Here is a 19,310-nt window from a genome sequence, read left to right on the forward strand (position 1 = left end):
TAAGTTAATAGCTTGGTTTTTGGGAGTTTACTGGGAAAATAAGGGGCCTGTCTGTAACCTGTATAATCCCTAAATACCATGAGTTTAATTACAGATGAAAGTATTCATTTAAATAATAAGAAAGTTACCTATATTGCCAAGATTTTTATCCAGTGCCTTGTCTAAAATCCTTCAATTATCAACTTTAGCTTGAAACCACTTGCACAGCAAGATATTAAGATATTTAGTGCCAGGAACTTTATTCTTTTGATCTCTACACATGGTTTTCAGTGGAAGATACCTTGCAACACAAGTGACTTCTTCAGTTTGTGCTAACTGTAGGCTTCCCCAACCTTTAAACAGTGCAGTTACATGACAAAAACAAGTACCACCATTAATATGCAAACTGCCATTACCACTGATCAAAGCAGACGAGTACTACCACAGAGCTGGGAAATTGCTGCAATCACAGCGTTTTAATATGGTGAAAGACATACTCTTATGCCCCCTCCTTGGTTCAGCAATGGTTGTTTCGTTTTTGGTGTATTATGTTTTAGAGTTTGATTTCACAATGGTGAAAATAAATAAAGAAGAAGAAAAGCTGTCCAATCCTAACAAACACCAGTTCATCAGTGGTTTTTGTTTGGTCAGCATGTTGCCAGCTTTGACAAATGCTCCACTGGGACAACCACATTTAATTCAATTCAGTTATATTTTATTCCATAGCACCAAATCACAAAAAACAAATCTATGCAGGGTCTCTTTGTTGTGATGTTCTTCAGTTTCCCTGGCCACTGTGTGTATGGGAAAATGTTTGCTCTGTTGTACTGTCCTGATGACACCCACATTGTGGTCATGCGGATAAACAAAGTCAAACTTGTACTACTGATCGGTATGCATGGGTATGGATTAGTAATTTCACAGTCTGACAATGATTGCCTGTAACGTTTTTATATCTAGACTGATGAACTTGATGTGTTTGTCCACCAGATTGTCATTTATATCTGGACCAAAGGCTCAGCGGCGTTCCAAGATAGGATATCAGAGCTTTTCTCCATTTCATTCATATAAAAGTTAGGCACAATAGGCAAAACCCAGGAACCGATAGCTTCTAGATGAGAACAGCATGAATAGTCACAGATGAGACAGCAGAAGTCTGAGCTACTTGCTGCATGGTGGAAACGGACAGATGTATGCTAAATTCACACCAAGCACTTTGACTAGTGGGTGATGAATGTATCTGACAGACAACTCTCTCAAGCAGGGAAAGCCATTCTTAAGAAAGAGTTGAGCTTTCACGGCAAGACAAATCCAGCTAGTGTAACTAATAACAGGGATAAAATATGCATCGTGAAACAATTTTTGTGGTTGGCAACTTCAGATGAAAGTTGCAGCCTGCCTCAGAAATGCAAAGCCCCCAACATCCAATACAAGGATGAAGAAGAGGAAGACACACGTGTTATTCTGTAAAGATAGAATCACCATTGTGGCAACAAGGGTAGGTGCACAGTTTCATTAAACTAGACAGACTAGGATGAGCACATCCTGGACAAAGAGGAAGACTTGAGCAGGTAGTGAAGGACATTGAAAAGTGAAAAGTGAGCGACCATTGCTCAACTAAGGAAGAGACCTAAGAGCACATCTTTCACCATCTTGTACTGCTCTCTTTGCAGCCTTTTCCTAGCTAGCTGTGATTGATACTTATGCCACTGATCAATGGTTGATTGTGAAACTGAGGTCATGGCTCATTGTAAGGCAATATTGCTAGTTTTGGTCATTATGACCTTGTATTTACTTGGACTATTGACCATGCACCAGGACAAGATCTCTAGTGTCTTAAGCAGGATATAAATCTCAGTCAACGTCTAAAACTCAGGAAGCGGCTGTTGGATGTAAACACAATAAATCATCCTCACAGTTTTTAAAAATAAAGCATTATGCACCAATATTCAGAGATGGAACCTGGAAATGTTAACACGAGATCCTTTAAAGTCGTGACTTGTGGATCTGTAACACAATTTTATATGACAGCTTGATAGAAACACTAAAAGAAGAGCAGGGATGATCCCAGAAATTCCACACAGAGTTGATATGCAGCCTCAAGCTCCCCCCACCACTGTTCTTGCCTCCTCTGATTGTTAGAGCCTTTGAGTATTACTGAGGTAAAGGCCAAAGTTCAGTAAGAGGAAGCTACATTAGTTTCCTTCATCAAGTTTTCTTCAGAGTGGTAGCGGCGGTGGGGCGGTGCTTGGTCTGACTCAGAAAGCTGCTATGAATAGGAGATGAGGAGTATGAGAAGGAGGGTGAGCAACATGGCAGACGGCAAAGCAAGGCTGCAGCCACCGGCGGTATCGTCAGTCAGGAAGGGCTCCGCAGAGTCGTACACCGAATCATCTGAAAATGAGTTAACATCAGAACAACATTAATTAATATGAGCTGCAAGTAAACATATCACAAAATGTTTTAATTTATTCACAGACCTCCATCCATCCAATTTTTGTACATCAGGGTGGGGACGGGGCCTGTCCAGTCTAGCTGTTTTACAATTACTCTTTCAATCATTTTTAGATAAAAGAAATGTTAGAGATTAGCCTATAATTAGCTTAGAGAAGCTAGATGAAGTGATAGCTTTTTAAGCAAGGGGTTAATTACTGGCACATTAAAGGCCTGTTGTGTTCAGCCCATTGATAGCAAAAGACTGATTATATTTAAGATCAAAGCCTTAATTAGGGCGTCTTTGAGTGGTTTTGTAGGACTGGAGTGTAATAGACACAGATTGTTTGGATAAAGTTAATACTGAAAAAAATAAATCAGTAGTTTTGAAAGTTACTGTATATAATAATATATATATGAGATGGCCCTGATTTTTTTTCTCTAATAATTACATTTTTTGTGAAGAAATTCATAAAGTCATTACTAGTTCAGATCAAAGGAATGTTTGGCTCATCAGAGCTCTCACTTTGAAGAGAAACCTGGGGCTCTTATTTGTTTTCCACTGATGAATGGTAAGATGTTGTAGTTTTATGGAGGGCGTTTTCAAAAACAGAGAAATAAACGCTTTTTCCAAATCAAGATTTTCCTAATTAGTGAGATGGCCTTTCCTCTCCTCCTTACAGATTATTTGCTTTAAGATGCACATTTGAGTTATACCAGGTAGTTAAGCACTTCCTTGTTTGGTTTCGGCTCTATATGCCTTGGTGTTGGTAGAGTATCACTTTCTGTTCCTGTTACAAGGCACAGTGCTGTTTTTGTGTAGCTTATCTGTGTAGCCAATTTGATTAAAAATTTATACGTCTTATTTCATAGTATAATCTTCATATGCAATATCCAAAGTGCTCACTCACTCACTATTGATTCACTCACTAATTATATTGACAGTATTTACTCCCTGTGCCTCTTCACCTGTCCCTCCTGCACTTTCCTGCTCATTGTGTCAGATATTTCATTACTTCTCTGACAACGATACTTAGTGACAACGATACTTGCAATAAATGTAGCCTGTTTGCAGCTCTGGAGGCCAGGATCAATAAGTTGGAGAGCAGGCTTTGCACCCTTGAAAAACCCGTAGCTAGCCAGGCCCCTGTAGCTGGTCCAGTCCGACGTAGCGTAGTCCCCGTTACCCCCCTACCCCCCACAATTTCAGAATTTAAAGCACTTTAAATTGTTTCACATCTTGAGCTTTAGAGGAAAGAATAGCAGCTTAGTGAGTTTGTGTACATGTTGCATTTTAAATATGAAACTTGAGTTCGGTTAATATTCCACTGAGTTCAAGTAGTACTTCAGTAATATTTTCTAATAACTCAATGGTGTGTTGTGATTGTAATCGAGAAATCTCTTTACTTTCATAGTCAAATCAGGGAGAAGAGGTGTAAAATTATACAACAATATGAAATAGAAAAAAGGAAAGAAACTTACTTGTTGGCTTGACGTAGATTTTTAGCTTCAGACAAGGCTTCCTACCCAAGTTTGGATGCGGTGATGCTACAAAGGAAACAAAGGCCATAGAAAATCATGGAGAATTTATGGTCATGAGGTAAACTACAAACATTTTACCCCAGATTTGGTTAGTAAGAAGACTGCTCCAAATCCCCCAGGGGCTTCTCCAGTTATAGGTCATGAAAACGTTTTTGGTCAATCTCGTTGGCATGTGCAGATTCTAAATACTTTTGATATTTTAACTTTGAAGTACTTGTTTCCAAAGGAAACTGCTTTGTTTAGATGTTTATTTGCAAACCTCTCATGCTGAATTCTCCAGTGACAATAGAGAAAAGGTTTTCTTAAGATGACCTTTCCATGATATTCTGGTTACAAGTGTTGCAGCACTGCAGAGCAGAGCACCACCATTCCAGAGTATATTAATTCCTTTTTAAAGCTTTTCTGTTGTCATTCTGGGTTTTATTTGGCTTTTGAGCAATCCCACAAGCAGAAGCAATACATCACAAAAATTGTTCTAAGATTGTTGAACTATTTTCAAAGTGCTTGTGTGGATTGTTTATTTGCATTGTTGTAACCCTGGCCAGTAGTGGAAATTGTATCCGCTGAGTTTTCCTAATGTTGAATATGGAGACGTCATAGAGCTAATGGTGTGTGTGTGGTGTAGTGTGACAACAACCTTTCCATGGAGGGATTTTGCTTTTTTCAATCTGAAAACTAAACTTTTTTTTACTGGTATGTCGGCTGGTTATCGAGCAACATGAAACATACGTAAGGCTCCAGTTAGCTAATGTTAGCTAACATCAAATGCTGTCATAATCAAATTATTTATAATCAAATATAATGTCAGTTAAGATTGTTTGTATAGTTTCAAACCTAAATTAACAGACCATTACAAACTTTCACCAATGTCTGTAGTAAGTGGTAGTGCAATTACACAAGGTAATGCAACATGTGGGAAAAAACTAGCTTGTTGACATTGGTCTGCTGCCACAACATAAAGGCAATTTATTTTTAGGTAAGGTCATATCTTTAGGATATTTACTCCACTATAGATTTAGTTTTATTCTTTTCTAAAAAAAAAAATAGTATTTTTATTACTATTAGTGTGGCTGCACTGTTGGAAGTGTGTCAGCAGTAACATTACTAGCATGTTGCCTCAGCCACTACAAAGTAGAGGTGGGCAGATCAACATTGATAGTATCGACACCAACACTGGCAATTAAGAATAACCCCACTGTATCTCTAGACTCTGAGACATCCATCTTATCCAGCTAAAGGAAATGTTGGCCTAGATTGTTACATGTTCCTGAGCTTTTGTTTAATGAAGAGCTAAAATGCAGACTTTGCTTGGGCCGAGTCTCACTTTACTACTTTGACATGTAACATTTTAGTAATTTTACTATTGTAAATTCACTGTTGCACCTTATCTTGCTTGAGATCAGTAGTATGTTTTTAGTACTGTTATCTTACAGTTCTATTAATGGTGTCATATGCTTACTGTTTTAAATGTAACTCCAGTTTTTAAATTGTGCAATACTGAGAAAGTACAGATAATTAGAGAAGTATGTTTTAGTTTATTTAGTGTTTAGAACTGATATTTTAGATATGTTTAGTTAAAGTATAAGAATGTACAAAATGCATTTATCATTGGTAGATGTCTGTTTGTGGACCAACAAATATTTGTAAGTGTAATTTGAGATTACCAAGACAAATTCATATATTTCAAACATGTTCAAACAGCGGTTTAACAGATAATACATTTAATAAATATTAAAATAAAATAATTATACCTAAAAACACTCAACATAAAAAATGCACTGTTGTGCAATATTAACATGAGATAACTGTAAAGATTTCACAATAATGAAAAATAAAAATAACATAAAAATCATGTTATCAGCTGTAAAATTATAAAACATAAAGTTAATGTTGACTAAACATAAGTTTATTTTGTGCAACTGATCTACATCTTTCTTTCATTTTAATCCAACAGGTTATTTTTTTAAGTATACAGCCTAGTAGTTGTTGTTGTTAATAGAAACTTGTTTAAGTTTCTATTACTTCATTAATCTGCCCCAATGCTACAGGGTTCTATAGTATTAAAAATGGTCTTATGTTACTTTTTGAAATATGAATTTTCTATTAATAAAACAAATGATTTCAGCCAGTAAGTGAGCATTGCACACATATGAATGCACGTTTCCAAGCTAGCAGTAGCAGTTAAATTACCACTCCACAATCTTGTTACAAATATAGCTTCTGCCTCAAACTAATATGGCAGTTAGTCAACTGCACTTGAGCTTCAGGGTATAAACTGATAGCTGGTCAGTCTTCTTCAGCATTTTTGTATAGTCAGCAGCATGTGAGTTTAGACTCTTTTTGGGGGCTGCTCAAGCACTCCTGAATTTTATCACAGCACCCTTACAAATAACTGCAGTAGCTGCAGTAGTACTAATGCATTTTAGTAAAATGTTCTAACATTGTCTTCTAATCGCCTAAATAAAAATCATAGAGAGGAATCAAGAGGTAATTTTATGACACAAATCAGTAATCCTGATTTAAAACACTTTAACTTAAACATAGAAAACATGCAGACTGCTCTGATAACGCAGGGACGTGGCTGTGACTTGCAAAATGTCTGTTTATTTTTATTTGTTCTTTAAATAGTGTCAACAATGTTAGCAAATGTAGCCTAAATCACTAGAGATTATTAGCTAAATTTAGTTTTCTGAGCCATTAGTCTGCTGGAATATCTCTAATTGCAAGTAAAGGAGCTACTTTATATTTTTTTAGTTTGTTAAACATTTCAATTTCTATTCCAGTAAAATTGGGCTTCAGTGTTTATTAAACAATTCAAAAATAGGACACGATGATAATAATACCATAAACTCTGAAGTTCTTCTGCACAAGATTACTGTTCAGTGAGTCGCCAGCAGGTATTAGGGACACATCATCTGTTGTGATCTTTAGCATCACCGTTCCAGTACAGCTCCAGTTCCAAGTAACAAGTCGAAAGGATGTTACCTGTCAATGTCCAGCAGCAGTCTGTATTCATTTCAAATATTGCTATAAATTGATCTGAATTAGTTTGTGCCTTCTATAGGTTTGTAAATTCTGTATCACTGTTACATTTAACATTTGGGTCTAAGCACAAAGTCTGAGAGAGGAGGACAGAGAGGGAGAGAGCAGGATGAAGACAGCACGTAGCAAAGGTCGGTAAACAGCTCCAACTCAGTCAGATTAGATGGACAGCGTTTGTGAACAGCAGTTTTCAGATCTTGCCACAGATTCTCGATTGGATTTAGATCTGGACTTTGACTGGGCCATTCTAACACATGGATGTTTTGTTTTAAACCATTCCATTGTTGCCCTGGCTTTATGTTTAGGGTCGTTGTCCTGCTGGAAACTGAACCTCCGCCCCATTCTCAAGTCTTTTGCAGACTCCAAGAGGTGTTTTTTTCTCCAAGATTGCCCTGTATTTGGCTCCATCTATCTTCCCATCAACTCTAACCAGCTTCCCTGTCCCTGCTGAAGAGAAGCACCCCCAGAGCATGATGCTGCCACCACCATATTTGACAGTGGGGATGGTGTGTTCAGAGTGATGTGCAGTGTCACATAGCGTTTTGCATTTTGGCCACAAAGTTTCATTTTGGTCTCATCTGACCAGAGCACCGTCTTCCACATGTTTGCTGTGTCCCCACATGGCTTGTGGCAAACTGCAAAAAGGACTTCTTATGGTTTCCCTTTAACAATGGCTTTCTTCTTGCCACTCTTCCATAAAGGCCAACTTTGTGCAGTGCACGACTAATAGTTGTCCTATGGACAGATTCCCCCACCTGAGCTGTAGATCTCGGCAGCTCGTCCAGAGTCACCATGGGCCTCTTGGCTGCATTTCTGATCAGCGCTCTCCTTGTTCGGCCTGTGAGTTTAGGTGGACGGCCTTGTCTTGGTAGGTTTACAGTTGTGCCATACTCCTTCCATTTCTGAATGATTGCTTGAACAGTGCTCCGTGGGATGTTCAAGGCTTGGGAAATCTTTTTGCAGCCTAAGCCTGCTTTAAATTTCTCAATAACTTTATCCCTGACCTGTCTGGTGTCATGGTGTTGTTGCTCCCAATATTCTCTTAGACAACCTCTGAGGCCGTCATAGAGCAGCTTCATTTGTACTGACATTAGATTACACACAGGTGCACTCTATTTAGTCATTAGCACTCATCAGGCAATGTCTATGGGCAACTGACTGCACTCAGACCAAAGGGGGCTGAATAATTACGCACACCCCACTTTGCAGTTATTTATTTGTAAAAAATGTTTGGAATCATGTATGATTTTCGTTCCACTTCCCACGTGTCTTTCACGTGGAATTCCAATAAAACTGATTGATTCATGTTTGTGCCTGTAATGTGACAAAATGTGGGAAAGTTCAAGGGGGCCGAATACTTTTGCAAGCCACTGTACATTGATATGAATAGTGTCACTCTAAACATGACGTAAACAGGATAGTTGCAACTGCGTTGATGTCACAGACTACAAATCTATTCTCAATTTGTGAATTTTGGGATACATGGTGATGCTCTGTACAGAGTTTGCACATTAAAAGGAGTATTTGTATGAATTAAAAGCAGCTCTCTTACCAGTTTGCTTCTTGTCAAGGTGTATGGAGTGGCAGTGTGATTTTTCACTATTGTAACTGAATAATGCTAATTTAAGTGCTTAATGATTTGTTCGATTGCTTCCAAATGATTAAAAGACTGAAAAAAAAAATGCTGTGCAAGTTGTTCTTTAGTTTGAAAAATTCTGGTCAACATGATTGAGCCTTTTATCAGGATTGAAAGCTCAAGTGTCCACCATAAAACTCGTGCATTATATTGACGTCTGTGATTATTCATTATGAATTATTCTTAGACACTGCAATAGGTCAGTAAGTCTAGTATTTAACTTTATTTTAAATAAACAACAGAAGCATTTTTTGTTAAGTTTTTGGCTTACTTTTAATTCACTTTAATAATATTGCATAATCTTTGTGCTCCTTTGGGGTTGGCTAAAATCTCAAAGGTTCCTCTATGAAGGGCAAACTCAGATATCAAAACATTTTGTAAGAATTGAGCCGACATTCCATTACCATCTACTCCAGCGGTTCCCAAACTTTTCTTGCTGGGCCCCCCTTTGTTTTACAAGAAAAATGTTCACGCCCGCCCCCCCCTTTAACCACACACACCCATATTTTACTCAATTGAGGTTTATTTCACACCTCAAACATTTAGTAAATAATTAAGCAAATAAAAGTAATCTGCAATAAATTACAGGTAGTAATAAAATAAACTACTAACTCTTTTACGCTACCTCCACGCCTACACGGGTATTTTTTCAAAACGCAGCTGTTTCGTCCACACGTAAATGGCGTTTCGAATCACCGAAAACTGAGATTTTTTAAAACTCCTTTTTTGCGTTTATGTGTGGACGAGGAATACAGAGTTCGTCACGCAACGTCAAAGGTATGTGCCTTTTTTTCACATTACGCTGTGCGCTACGTTATTGTTTACGTGAGATGAATTGCAGAATGGCAGATAGAGACAAAATACTGTTAATATGACTATCTGCAGGTTTTACAGCTTACATATACACACGCAGTTACTGTCCCTCCATTTAGAAAGGCAGAGGTGTCACGGTGTGATTATTTTGCGTGTAGTTGTTTTTTTTCCTGTGTAATAATTTTCAACATTGCAATCAAATCAAAAAATGCCTCTCTGTGCAAAATGGGTTCAAAAACATAAACAACTGTGGGATACTGTTTGTCTGTGATTTAGACAGGGGGAACAAATCGTGGCAGGATCAGCCTGATGTTATTTGTATCCTGTAATCCTGTAACTTTACTGTATAACGAGCTAACATCTCCAAAATGTCAGGAGTAGTTAGTCATTACAAGAAGTGTTTGTGAACTAAAAATCAAGAATGTGGGATACTGTTTGTCCGTGATTTGGAGAGCCCAGCGCGTGCTCCTGACGAAGGGAAAACCAGTTCTGCTGAGGAGACCTACCTCGGCACTTGTGCAGGTGAAGCCAAAGGGAAGATATGCTTCACCATATTTTCTAGTCTTTGGCTTAGAATGAAGTTGGTTTGCAAACATATTCAGCGATGCTTCATCTCCTGCTTTGCATTTGTGTGGGCGCCCCGTGCTAGCAGTGTCCAAGCCTTTTTTTTTTTTTTTCCCCTTCCCCCTTTCATACCTCGCCCCCCCTGCAATGGCTCTGTGCCCCCCCTAGGGGGCGGGCCCCACACTTTGGGAAGCTCTGATCTACTCAGTGTAGCAACCAGTCTGTTACATGACTAAGACTGGATGTATGATTCTTTGTGTGACAGGAAGGAAAATCTGTGTCTACATTAATATTTTTGAGAGTTGCCTTTTCCCCCCAAAGCTAACAGTTGATTCTTCCTGTCACTGATAGTAAATCATTCCAGCTGATCTGACCAGCAAAAATAATAATTCAGACTCCAAAATAGTTTCAAATTGGCAACTTCAAGCAGGAATCAATCTACCTTGCACAGCGAGCCTGACCCTAATAACACAGTAAGTAGTAATATTCAGTTTAGCAATATAAAACAGACAGTATGTACACTGCTATGTACTCACAGATATAGTAGTACTCATGTCCTGGCCTGAACTCGAAGCCCAGGCTAAAGGGTGTAAAGAGCTGAAACTTCTCAGAGAACTTGAGTGGCCCATTGGGGCTCTGTGGTCGGTTACATTCCCAGCGTTTAAAACCTTTTCTGTGGTGGTCGCAGGACATGTATCCATCATAGTTCACCATGTACAACACATAATGCTCCATGTGGACGGCCGACTCCGCCGCCTCGTAGTGAGGACAGTAGATATCCAGGTAGTCATTGATTGCCACCTCCACTGTGTAATCACCCTGAAAAAACCTGAGGAAGAGAATACATTTGGTCATTTCTTTTTTATTTAAGATGATAAGAACACAGAATCCAGAATACATGTTTATGTGACAGGAATAATACGTGACTTACAGAGCTGTAACGGTGAAACTACAACCTGCAAGCCTCATTTAAACGTTCAGTTAGACAGCAAACTTTATTTGTTTATTTACTGATTTAATCAACTTTTGGAGATTGTTTTGTGGGCTTGCATTTTACAATCTGAACATTCTTTTAGATGTTCAGTATTAAATAGTTACAAATGTTTGTTCCATACACACATAAAAAACATTGAAATGGTTGTCTAAATCAGGCTCAGTAAACTGTGAGTTATAGTTAAGTGATTTTTTTTTGTAAAATTTGCCATAAACAAGTCAACAAACAAAACAGACCACTCTTTTTTAGTCTTTGCGTTTTCGAACTTTAATCTGTAACACAATGGGGACAGTCTGAAGATTTCAAAATCAGCATATTTAGGGACAGTATTTTGAATACTCGAAATACTTTTACTGAGGATTTAAAAGTAAAGTTTTAATAAATGTATCAGAACATTGTGTTATTAAACAGTGAGCAAACAAGTTTTTTTAATTAATAATTTTTTTTTTTACAAAAAATGTAATATTTAATTTTTAAATTAAATATTTTGTTAAACAAATAACAAACCAGTTAATTTGCTAATCATTCACGCTTCATTATTTCAGTATCCAATATAAAAACTTGAAAAAAACACCCAAAAAACATCCAGGTTTAGGTCCCTATCCGTGTCCTGGGAGACACCCAAGGCACTCTCGAGGAGAAATTGTGTTATTGACTGTATCAAAGAGAGCCTTAGGATTCATTTTTCCTACTGCAAGTAGTTTAGAGAAATACAAGGCTCAATGCATTTTTTGCCATGCCATTAAAGATAGACAAGAGACAAGTGAAGTGTGGAGACCTCAGGGTTTTTTTTGTGGTTTTTCACAGGTGATCAGTTTTATGGCAAATCCACCAAAAACTGTTGTTGGATTCAGTGATGCAAGGAGGAGATTTAATTCTTCCGCCTTGTCTACTCTGTCTACATTATACATGCTCCCCTAGGGCATATGATACATTTTCACTGCTATGCAGATGACACCTAACTTTATCTATCCATGAAGCCAGATTAAAACAGCACCTAGTTAAACTGAATGAATGTCTTAAAGACATAAAGACCTGGCTAACCTCTAACTTTCTGCTTTTAAATTAAGATAAAACTGAGATTATTGTACTCTGCCCCAAAAATCTTAGAAATGTAGTTTCTAGTCAGATGCTTACCGTGGATAGCATTACCCTGGCCTCCAGTAACACTGTGAGGAATCTTGGAGTTGTTTTTGACCAGGATATGTCCTTTATATACACGTATTAAACAAATATGTAAGACTGCTTTCTTGAATTTGTCAACATCTCAAGAATTAGAAACATCCCGTCTTAAAGTGACACTGAAAAACTAGCTCATGCATTTATTACTTCTAGGCTGGACTACTGTAGTTCATTACTATCAGGGTGTCCTAAAAACTTCCTGAAAAGCCTTCAGTTGATCTTAGTTTTGCATTTCAGGCTACAGGCTTTTCTTGCTTTTAGTGAATAGGATCTATGCAGACTGAAAGAAAGTCTAGAGACACTGCTTCTTCTTTATCACTAAAAGAAACTAATGATTCAATGTAGAGCTACTGTGCTGCAAAAAAACACCCAAGCCGTCACAAATCACATATTGATGATCACAGAGCACAATCTTGTATTATTGTGGAACTTGCAATATAAAGTGCGTCGAGGGAACTGTTGCTGTGATTTAGTGCTATATAAAAAAATTGAATTGAACTGAAATGATTCATTACCACAAACAGGACTGCTTTTTTAATCTGTTACTTGTATGGTTTATTTAAATGCAGACACACAATGGAGACAGAACAAAAGTAAATAGCAGAATAAGCTGTTTGGCATTGGCAAAGAAGATTTGGAAATTTTTTCAAGGGTGCAATCCACACACTCAACTCTGCTGTTCAACCCCAAAATGCGTTTTCTTTACAAACGTGCCACCATTTAAGGGGAAATAAGTAAGGCTTTTCAATGGCAAAAATCTCTTACCTAGGGACTACATTTCACAAACCTGTAACACATGGCATTATAATTATTTAAGGCACTTTAGGGGGCCACTTCAGAGTTCAGTGACTTAAGTTGAATCATAGCACTGATTATTCCAATATCACCTGAAAGTAGCAACAAAATGTAATCCTGATTAAATTTGGGAGGCGCATAAAAGCAGCTATTGTTGCAGAGAGGAAGGCAACTTTCCTCTGCCTCACCCTCTTTGTCTTTTCTAACACTATTAGCAAAGTGCAGCTTAACTCATTTAGCTGAAGGATCAGGTGACGCTAACAGCTCACAGAGCAGGAAATTCATTCGCCGAACTGTGCCCCTGCAGCTCTCACATCATCACTTATCTCTCTAATGGAGTAAGGTTCTTGGTCTGTCCCAATGTGATCACTGGGGTCACTACCACAATCATCAGCATTATCTTAAAAGCCACAATGATTAGTGGATCAATTGGTTCGAAAACCAATAGAAAAATCATCAGAAATTATTAGGAAAAAAAATTACAGCAACTTTAAGAATAGTGGGGGAAATGGCTGGTTTTCCTGCCAGATGTCTTTGTAAAGTCAACCTTTACAACTTGATATTTCTAACTCTGACAGTTTTGTTTTATAAGTTCCATAATTACAAAATGAACAAGAGCTGGCAGTCTGAGACTGCTCAAATCAGGATATTTTGTGATGAGAGATGTGATGTGATTTTTTTCTCCAAGATGATGATTTTTGAAAAATTACTTCATCTCAATATGCAAGACAAAAGAATATGGAAATTGTCACGTAAATGAATCCAAAACCTTTTATCCCCAGTAATCCCACTAGAATTTAACTAAACAGCAATTCTGTTTGGTTGGATCCCTAATTATTACCAAAGCTGTAAAGATTAATCAGTAGTTCCCAGCAGATCCTAGCATAGATTGCTGTCATTACTTTGTCATTACTTTGTAATTACAGGGAAACGTGTGCAATTGTGAGGAATTGTTGAAATCCTTTTCCTCCTATTTATTAGTTAGGAGCATAGGTTAGAGATTTGTATCTTTTTTTGCCTTTTATTTTAGGTTAAGTGGGAATAAGGAACACAAGATGTTTGTTTGTTGTTTTGGCACCGGTCAATGCTGAAGCCAATAAACTGCTTCATTGCATCTTTATTTGTTTGGTATTGCTGGCCTCGTGTCTGTTTTATATCGAGGTTATGTAATAATGAATTACTGTGCAGTAAATATGTGTGTAATGACCATCAGGAAGGTAAAGTAGTCCACCTGGATAGAGAAAGAAACGTCTCTTGTGTTGTGAGGTATTCAACCAGTTTCTTTCCCCAGATGAACTAATTTCAGGTCATAATAAATAATAATGTACTGATGTTTATATAGCAGTTTTCAATTTTTACCGACTAGATAAAGCACTTTAGAGCTATATTTTTTAATTAAAAGTCATTAACCAGTTAGTATGCATGCCCTTGGTTTCTCAGTAAGCTCCGCCCCTTGCACATCACATCAAGTTTCAAAGCACTATGACGGTGTTTGCTTTGCTGTTCTCATGAGAAGTTTTTGTTGAATCTGTGCTGCTAATCGCTCATTGAAGTTAGTGATTACTAAAGTTCATTTCTGTGTTAGCTGGCATTGCTCACTGTCGAGTCACCCACCATATTTTGCTTAGAAGCTTCTATGCATTTTTAAAAGTGTAGTGAAAAGAGAATAAAACAACTAACACTCGTTTCTTAATTTTAAAAAAAAAAAGGCCAAAAACATAGGAGTAAAAGCAGAAAAGATATCTATCCAAAGAAGTCGCAGATTGCCCCGGAACAACGTCGTCGACCGGTAAAGGACTTTGCAGACGTCCTGGATTCAACCGATAAGCGACTGTCCAGCTTCTACATGAGCATGTCTCTGGTCGAGATTCTAAACCGTGAATTCCAATCCATGAGGGAATCTTTAGAATTCAGCCAGCAGCAGGTGGAAATGTCGCTGAAAACGCCATGCTACAGACTCGGTCAAGTCTCTAAGTGAGAAAGTCACCCAGCTCAGTTAAGAAAATTAAAAATTAAAAGGAGACTGCCATCGGTCTTCAGACCCGTAGCATGAGAGATAACCTGGTGTTTTCAGGTATCCCAGAGTCTGCTTGAGAGGACACAGAAGTTACTGTAAGACCCACCCGAAACTTCCGGAGGACACCGTGAAGAACATGGGCCTGGTGCCTGGAAACTGCGTCCTTTTGTGGCCAAATTTGGTAACATTTGAGCAGAAGGAGCCGTTGGCGAGTTACAGCTACAAGGAATGGACTTTAGTGTAAACAACCAGTTTCCCAGAGAGATCATGGAGCGACACAAAGTCCTGTTCCCAGCAGCTTCATTCAGAAGGGCTCCCATGCTCTCATTGCCATGGACCTGCTCTGCATGAACGGACAGCTCTACCGTGACCCCAGAACCACTCCCTGGTGGTATTAACGCCACTCCAGATCTCTCCTCCTCTTCCATTAACAGCTATGTAGCTTATCCATGTAATTTCGCTAATTTAACGCAATGTCATAACAGATAAAACACAGTCAATCTCAGCAGTGTAAAAGTATAGATTACAGTGTTCTTGTTCCCTTTCATCCCTCCTGCATCGCTTTTGGATGTTTTTCTTTCTTCTCCCTTCTCTCACTGCACCGATCGGCTGTTTTCCTAGTCAGTTACACACAGAGCACCCTTGACCTTTACACATCTGCACGGGATGATCAGGTACATTTGCACTCAGTGTCAGCACATCCACTACGGCCTCACGGCACACATAGACATGGGGAGACCTCAAGTTTGGGCTAAATTAAGAAATGGACAGGCTCAATACAGCAGGAACTCAGCACAATTGTCAGTCCGCAAATATAGTTAAACAATACATGAGCGAATGGTGCATGCCGTTCTCTTCACCCCAACCATAGGCAATATACTTTCTTCTCACATATCCATCACTCTTACTCTCGTCTGGATTTTTTCCTAGTCAGCAGCTCACTGTTGAGTGACATTTCAGACACTGAGATACACTCAATAGCTGTCAGCGATCATGTGTCTTTAACTTTAGTAAATAAGAAGGTCACTCCGCCAAGTAAAAACGGGAAATTTAATAGATCATTGCTTAAAAATGAAGATTTTATTAAATATTTTTAAAAAAAGAGTGAGCTTTATATTTAGACTAATGACCTGCCTGGAACATCAGCATCTGTTCTCTGGGAAGCAGGAAAAGCTGTGATAAGATGTAAAATAATTTCATTCACAACACAGAAGAAGAAAACAGAAAACAACCATATTCAGGAATTAGAAAAAATAATCAAATCATAGACGAAGACGATGTGTCCTCCCGGGAACGGGAAATGCTGAACAAAATACAAAATACATAAATACATAAAACAAAACTAGAATGAAATGACATTATCAATAACCCCCCCCTTCCTCAATCTTAGTAAAATCACTTCAGTTGTAAAATTTTGAACATGGTAACAAATCAGGTCAATATCTAGCCAACCAGTTAAAAATAAATAAAGAAAAGATGACTTTAGGAGCTGTTAAAGACTTATCTGGGAACACACTATATGACCCTGAAAGAATAAACATCACCTTCAGGGACTTTTAAAAAACTTTATATTTACTGCAGATGAACCCATCTAAAGGCAAAATTGATCTTTTTCTTGATAACAGACGAATAAATAAATGATCAGAAAGTCAAGCAATAGCACTGGCCACAGCACTGACATCAGGTGAAATCCAGGAAGTCCTGAAAAGTACGCCCAATCACAAGGCTCCAGGTCCAGATGGATTCTAGCAGGATCCTACAAAGAATTCTGGACATTTCTGGCACCAGTATTCCACAGAATGCTGCAGGAAATCAAGGAAAATGGGACCACATTTGAATTCTAACATTAGTCTCCTTCAAAAACCATGCAAAGACCCCATATTTCACCACCAGCTACTGTCCAATATTCATTATAAGAACCCTGACCAGACTGGTTTCATAAAAAGGAGGCACTCATCAACAAACGCTTCCATAAACTGGTTAAAAATATTAAATAATATTATAAGTTGTTTGCTTTCCTGGTAGATGGACCTGGTCTGTCTGAGTGTACCGTAGACTTTTACCAACAAAAATAGAGGCTCGCTTTTCATTTATTTATCCTGCCTCCACGTGCCTGTATTTGTCTACTCATCTTGGAATTTATGATGCCGGCATTTGTAACATAATAATAGGAGTGTGGAGGTGTGAATGGAGCAATGCTATGGTGTCATTATTATAGTTGATTAAAATAAAATTCTAGAGTCTTACAGTTAATTTACATGTGAAAAAAGTTGCTCATGAAACAAAATTGAAAGCTGCATACAAATGTCTGAGATTTATTGGCTACTGATATTCATGAAATTAAAAAAGTCTTGAAGTTATTAAATGTTATATATTTAATAACATAATTCAATAAACCAAGCATGCATGTGTTATAGTTTTTCATTTGAGAATCAAATTTTGTGATGTTTTCATGTGATTAAATTGAAGAAAGTGGAAACAGACCCAAAGCAGGTGATGCAGAAAGCGATTCAGGGTTAAATCACAGATTCAGGCATATTTAGTCATTTTAACTTTCCTGGTATTTTCTTTTATATATATTGCCAAAAATATTCACCCATCCAAATAATTCAGATGTTCTAATCATTTCTGTGGCCACAGGTGTATAACATCAAGCACCCAGGCGTGCAGACTGCTTCCATAAACATTTATGAAAGAATGGGTTTGAATGGAATGAGTGGTCCCGTGATGGGATGCCACCAGTCATGAAATTTCCTCACTACTAAATATTCCACAGTCAGGTGTTAGTAGAATTATTACATAGTGGATGTGACTGGGAATGACAATAACTTTCTGCAGAATCAATTGCTATAAATCTCCAAACCACATATATATACAAAACCTGACATGTTGAATTTACCATGAGTAAAACGATTACAACAATTGTTTTTTATGGCTCTGTTTAGCTTCTGGTTTAATTACTTTTTACAAACATATTAAACATATTAATAATCGGAATAATTAATGATCAAAATTTTCAGTAACTTTGACATTAGACAACAGCTTCAAGATTTTCTCCTTTTTATTAATAATATTTGTGAGATCATATTTCAAATCCAAAATATATTAAGAGTTACAGAATTTAAAAAAAAAAAATTAAGTTTGAAAGCTGACTAGGTACACTATTTAGAATAATTTGAAATAAACTATTTGAATTTTTTATTTTATTTTAACTGTGATTTTAGCTCAAATAAATCTCTTCCTTTGAGGTTTTAGACATTCAAGTTATTCCCTTAAAAATATGAACGTAAGCTCTCCATTTTCTTTCCAAGTATTGAAAAAATAAATATTAAATAACATTTAATAATAATAAAAAAGTTTAGACTGTTAATGTAATAATTCATTTCATTATTTCAAATTTTGTTTTTAATTACTTTTATTAATTGCGAGGACTCTCATTAAGTAACAGTCTGTCATGAAGTCCATAAAATTTATTTCATTTTTTCGCTCACTGGAATTAGGGTCGCATAAACGTAAATAATTTATTGCACTTTTATTTGATTAACTTGGACTTTTCGAACACAAACAGATAATTTGGGTAATTCCGAAAAACATTCTCACTGTTTTCACACAAAAAGTAAATGACCACAGCCCTCTGTGCATAAATCGAACCTGAGATCTGATGAGAAGTGACAGTCGTCCAGTTTTCCTTCATCTCTGGGATTTTGGGGAATGATGGTGCTATTGTTGAATGCAGAGTGTGATTGGTGGAGCATGTCAACTGCTGACAGCTGGCACAAAGACAGTGGGTGGGAGGGGTTGTTCACGGTGGACCATTGCCCAGCCATTTTCTCAACCCCAAACCCAACTTTTCCAGGTTAGAAACAAAAAATCCTGTCTGGCTGAGCCTGAATGTCAGCTAAATAAAATGAAATCTGAACAATACATTAAATACAACATTTAGAATCTGATATTTTATTAATTTACTTTAATTCGTTTTATTAGTGTATTTATTGCTTTCTGGTTTTAGTAGCTTTTAAAAAGTGCAATTTATTTCATAGTACCCTCACTTTTTCAAGAGTTTTTAAAATAATAATAATTTTATAAGTCTGGTTTTACTCTTTGACCTGTGATTATGTGCGTCTTTGTAGGAAGAAAAAAGGAACTGTTCCATATTTTCTTACTTTTCTCACTATTATCTTACTTTTTCTTTATTCGTTTAAATGTTAAAATATATAAATCATCAATTGTCAAAGTATGTGTCAATAAATGGTGTGGGCTTGACAGAAGTACATCTTTTATATAGTCTCAACATCTACAACTTTGCTAATTAT

The 19,310-nt window shown here is 37.3% G+C and overlaps 1 protein-coding gene across 2 annotated transcripts in view; it reads right to left on the minus strand.

The window, feature by feature from the left end:
- Positions 1 to 222: 222 nt before the first annotated feature.
- The window catches only part of LOC120744164 (ephrin-A2-like), a 57,838-nt gene continuing 38,750 nt past the window's right edge, over positions 223 to 19,310 (minus strand). For both annotated transcript variants that reach the window (XM_040048327.1, XM_040048326.1), the window contains 3 exons: positions 10,546 to 10,838; positions 3,895 to 3,960; positions 223 to 2,373 (listed from right to left, as the gene is read on the minus strand). In XM_040048327.1, coding sequence (XP_039904261.1) covers positions 2,249 to 2,373; positions 3,895 to 3,960; positions 10,546 to 10,838 — 484 coding nt within the window. In that variant the 3' untranslated portion in view covers positions 223 to 2,248. The remainder of the gene's footprint in view (positions 2,374 to 3,894; positions 3,961 to 10,545; positions 10,839 to 19,310) is intronic.

The sequence above is a fragment of the Simochromis diagramma genome, unplaced genomic scaffold (genome assembly GCF_900408965.1).
Source record: "Simochromis diagramma unplaced genomic scaffold, fSimDia1.1 OVJJ01000557.1, whole genome shotgun sequence".
NCBI lineage: Eukaryota > Metazoa > Chordata > Actinopteri > Cichliformes > Cichlidae > Simochromis > Simochromis diagramma.